The following is a 4,600-nucleotide window of genomic DNA, read 5'->3' on the forward strand; positions in this document are numbered from 1 at the left end:
AGCAGCCCCGTACCCCCCCCACCCCAGGATATCAGCTACCACCCACCCTGAGCCACACTGCCCCTCCCAACCTCGAGAGACAGTCAAAAATACGGGTGGAGGTGAGCATTCCTCAGGAGTCTGGGGGAAAATGGCTCAAACGATTGCTGTGGGACCCTTACCTGGAAAAGATTCTTTCTTGAACCTGTAGCCTTTGGTGTAAACACATGTCAATCCTCTCACAGTCTTTGACGTTTTGTGATTTGAAATGAACTCAAGAGAGAAAATCGCATAATAGGTAAATGCATGTCTTTTTTTTTTTTTTACCCTTTAGAAACAGTTTAAACACTACTGGAAAAACTGTATCTTTTGACATCTATTTTTAAAATGTGCTATTTAAGGAAGTAAAATGAGAGTGTAGACAATAACCGGGACAGAGATGTGCTCTCCGAGAAGGGGGAAGCCGAAGCGGCCGCGCATCCAGGGGTCACTGGTCAAAGGCTCAGAGGGGGAGATCCATGCTTCACCACTTGTAGGAAGCACACACGTGGGGTGTCTTTGGAGACTGGTTTCTACACCGATCACGTAAGTCATTCTCAGACAGAAGGACGAGATGAAAACTGAGCTTCAGATCCCAGGAAGGGAATACGAGAGAAAAGCCGAGCAACCTGAAGGTCACATGGAGCGCAGAGGAAGCCATTTGCTGAGCACACGGCTGGGACGTGAAGGAGAAGCATGAGAACACAGAAAGAACAACGTGTTCATTGTAATTGAACGGGGGCGGAGGATGCACGGGAGAGCCGAGCCCTTAAAACAGAAGCCTGTTGTGTTTCTGGAAAAGGGGACAAAATAAGGCACAAACAAAAACATGCCAAAATAAGATTCATGACATTCCTTTAAAGTGGAAGATGGGTCACAAGGTTTAAAGGGCAGATCATGCTCTAAGGGACAAACAGACTCAGATCAGTTCCCACAGAGCATCCTAGTAGATCTGCTGAATTTTAAATGTAAGGAGCCGGTTCTCAGGGCCCCGAGATAAACACGTCGCTGAGAGAGAGGAAATAATAATCCAGTAAAGCTTCAGGCTTTTCGTAGCCACACTCATAACAAGGCTGTGGAGCATGTGTAACCTACACTGCCTTTCACTGCCCCCTCCCGCCCTCAATGCCTCACTCCCTGCGGACCTTTGATGTGCCAGCTGCTGGTGTGGGTGCCCTGCGTGTATCACATGAGTTTCTCTCTGGTTGACGCCTCCACTCAGAGTATCCCAATTCCTCATCCTCCACCCAGACTCAACGTGGCTGTCCCCCGAGAGACCTCCCCACCACCCCCAGGCCCCTCCACCTGCTGGGCTGTCTCTACTGGACTCGCAATGCCAACGTGATAACCTACAATAAGCCACCAGCTCAGGGCACATTTTTCAAAAGTCCCTTATCTTCAATGACCCTCATATGAGCTTTATTTCAGTACATGATGAGAGCATTTTAAAATTTAATTTTACTCTTTTCTTTCCTGTTGCATTAATTTGGATTTAATATCCTTTGACCTCTCTTTGCTCTTTGAAAGTTTCCTGTCCTAAACTTTCTGCTATGTTTAAAGCGACACACGTTTGCTCTCTGGTTTTTAATATTGTTTTTACTTCCGCCTCAGTGATCCTGAGAAGGCCAAACTGTGTTTATAATTAGCACTCTTCTCTTCTAAAAACAGTCTTTTTATATTTCACTTGAAGTTCAAATTGCTTTAACAAGTCTACTGTCCTGCAAATCCACTGCACTCAAAAGGCCAGGCAGAAAGCTCATGATTAAGTTTGACGGCTCATACAGGTGTGGTTCGTGGTGCCCAAAATAATTACAATAGTAACATCAAAGATCACTGACCACAGATCACTGCAACAAATATAATAATAACAAAGTTTGAGATATTGTGAGCATTACCAAGATGTGACACAGAGACACGAATCAAGCAAACGGTGTTAGAAGAACGGCAACAATAGACTTACTTGCTCGATGCAGAGTTGCCACAAAGTTTCAATTTGTAAAAAATGCAGTATCTGTGAAACACAATAAAGTGAAGCAGAATTAAATAAGTGAAGCGGGGCTTCCCTGGTGGCGCAGTGGTTGAGAGTCCGCCTGCTGATGCAGGGGACGCGGGTTCGTGCCCCGGTCCGGGAGGATCCCACATGACGCGGAGCAGCTGGGCCCGTGAGCCATGGCCGCTGAGCCTGCGCGTCCGGAGCCTGTGCTCCGCAACGGGAGAGGCCACAACAGTGAGAGGCCCGCGTACAGAAAAAAAACAACAACAAAAAAAACACAGTTCATTTCCGATTCTACCATGCAGCTGAACAGGCTGTGGCTTCAGTGATGCCTGTGGTCACTAGGATTCGAGGACTCCCGGTCCCGGGAGTGCCGGGCCCTTTTATGCCTGTGGGATTGATCTTGACTCCTACTTCTACTTCTGTGGCTACGCCCCTCAGAGCGTCCACTGTGCCGGCTGCGATGTGCGTGTGAGCTTCGACCTCTGTCTCTCTCTGTTCTTGTCTTCTCTCTCTTCCCTCCTGCCTGATGACTTGTGTTCGGGCTTGGGCTTCTCCTTCCTCGGCTCCCTCTCTCGGTCCTCTGCGCCACCACGGCAGGCCGTCCTGATCTCAGGGGAGCTGGGGCGGGGCTTCCACACCTCCCTGGACTCTGGCTTCTGACCCCTCTCTGAGTTCTTGCCACTGTGCTTTTTAGAGCCAGGGTCATCCTTTTCCTTTATCATCTTGCTTCTGAGCGATGAAGAGGAGGCTGGCGGCTCTGCCTGTACCTCCTGGTCAGTCTTCTCTGTTTCTTTCTTTCTTTTCTTTTTTTCCTTTCTGTCTGGAGGAAAAGAAGGGAAAAATAAGAAAAGGAAGATGGAAAAGATGGAGGACATGCAAAAGGAAAGCATCCTTGGCAGCAGCGTGAAGCAGTCACAGTCTCCACTTCCAGAAAAGTGCCTCTGAGAAGCCACGCTGGATGTCTGCCACCCTTGATATGTCGAGCTGCTGTATAAGGCAACTCCCACTCTTAATCATCTCTTTAAAGACCCCACCTCCAAATACAGTCACTTTCTGAGTTACTGGGTGGGGGGGGGCGCAGTTAGGGCTTCAACATATGTATTTTGGTGGACAGAATTCAGCCCACACCATGAGCCTTCTGCTGATACCTCTCCGTTCCCAGTTAAAGCAAGCTTCCCCACACCTTTCCCCTCCACACTTAAGAACTGATTACCAACTCTCAGTGAATGCTAAGGAGAGCAAACACTAAGCCTACCCAGAATCTTCTCCTGGGCCTTAATGCTTTACCTTTTTTGGGTTTTCTGGTGGGTTTGCCGTCTTCAGAGCCCTCAGATGAACTCAGTGAGGGAGTGTGAGGCCCGCAGCCTCTCTCCTGCAGCTGTCTGGTCACATCATCCATTTCTTTTGAGTCCTTAGGAGCCCGATAGTTAGACACATGATCCACTCGGATAGTTCTTCCTTTGATTTTGATCCCATTAAAATTGTCAACAGCCAGAATTGTGCTCCTCTGGTCTTCATAGCAGAGGAAACAGAATCCTTTGGATTTCCCAGTCTTCTTGTCCCGTACCAAATTAATGTTAACAATTTCGCCATATTGTGAGAACACACAGATGATGTCCCCTTCAGTCAGCTCATAAGGAAGCCCTCCCGAGAAGATCCAGGCGCTGTCCTTGTACTCGGAGTGCCAAGACACCTTCTCTGCTACCCCCAGCTGGACATCACGCTCATTCAGCTCGTTGATCAGCTTAACTTTAGTTAAAGGATTCATCTCTGCGGGTTCACGCTCAGAAGCTAGGAACCGACTTCACGCTCGGAACCTAGGAAACGACGTCACGCTCAGAACCTAGGAAGCGACTTCCGGGAGAAGCCGTAAGACGCATGCGCAGCCCCGGCGCCGCGCGCCCATTGGTCTCCGCCGGAGCTTGCGCCGTCAATGAGTTTACTCTTAAGGGGAAAGTTGTGCAAAAAGGTTCAGGACCCCATGGCAGCCCCAGGACCCTGAGCTGTCACGTGTGTCTTCAGGTGGCCCTGGGAGCTCCATCAGCACCCTGTACCCACGCAACACCGGCACCTCAGGCGTCTACACCAGCAATGCTGGAGACAACCCCGACTCCGGGTTCAGGAACTGGAAGAAGCCCCCTCATGGTAGCTGGAAACATCTGCTGCAATGTCAATAGATTGGGAACTTCATTAAGGTACCAGGTGATCAAGTTTCTCGACAACTCACGTCAACAAAAAGAGGACAAAAGAGCCAGTTGTCACATGTCCTTATGGACCTGTTGTTAACATTCAAGAGACATTACTTGGAAAGTTCGAGGTACATTCACAGAAAAGGGTTCGGCATGGAGCTGGGAGTCCCAGCTTAGTAAGAGACGCACGCCCAGTGAAATCATGCGTTTAGTGTAAAACACCTGGTGTCATGTGCAGTCTTTTCCATACTTGTGCTTCTTTATGTAATTGTAATGATCACAGGCATCTGATCTTAGCTTCTGAACTGGACCTTAGTAAGGTCCCATGTTAACATAGAACTTTATAACAAGTATTCTTACTGGTTGCAATAATCAGTGGAAATAGATTTAACTATTC

General features: G+C 48.5%; 1 protein-coding gene across 1 annotated transcript; it reads right to left on the reverse strand.

The window, feature by feature from the left end:
• Positions 1 to 2,333: 2,333 nt before the first annotated feature.
• Positions 2,334 to 3,794, reverse strand: LOC307062354 (RNA-binding motif protein, X-linked 2-like; the record flags this gene model as incomplete). Its single annotated transcript, XM_079718065.1, is given in 3 exon segments — positions 2,334 to 2,505; positions 2,507 to 2,834; positions 3,302 to 3,794. Coding segments are annotated over 3 exon segments (981 nt in total). The 5' UTR covers positions 3,783 to 3,794.
• Positions 3,795 to 4,600: the final 806 nt, after the last annotated feature.

This window comes from Hyperoodon ampullatus (assembly GCF_949752795.1).
Source record: "Hyperoodon ampullatus genome assembly, chromosome: 13".
In the NCBI taxonomy this organism is placed as follows: Eukaryota; Metazoa; Chordata; class Mammalia; order Artiodactyla; family Ziphiidae; genus Hyperoodon; species Hyperoodon ampullatus.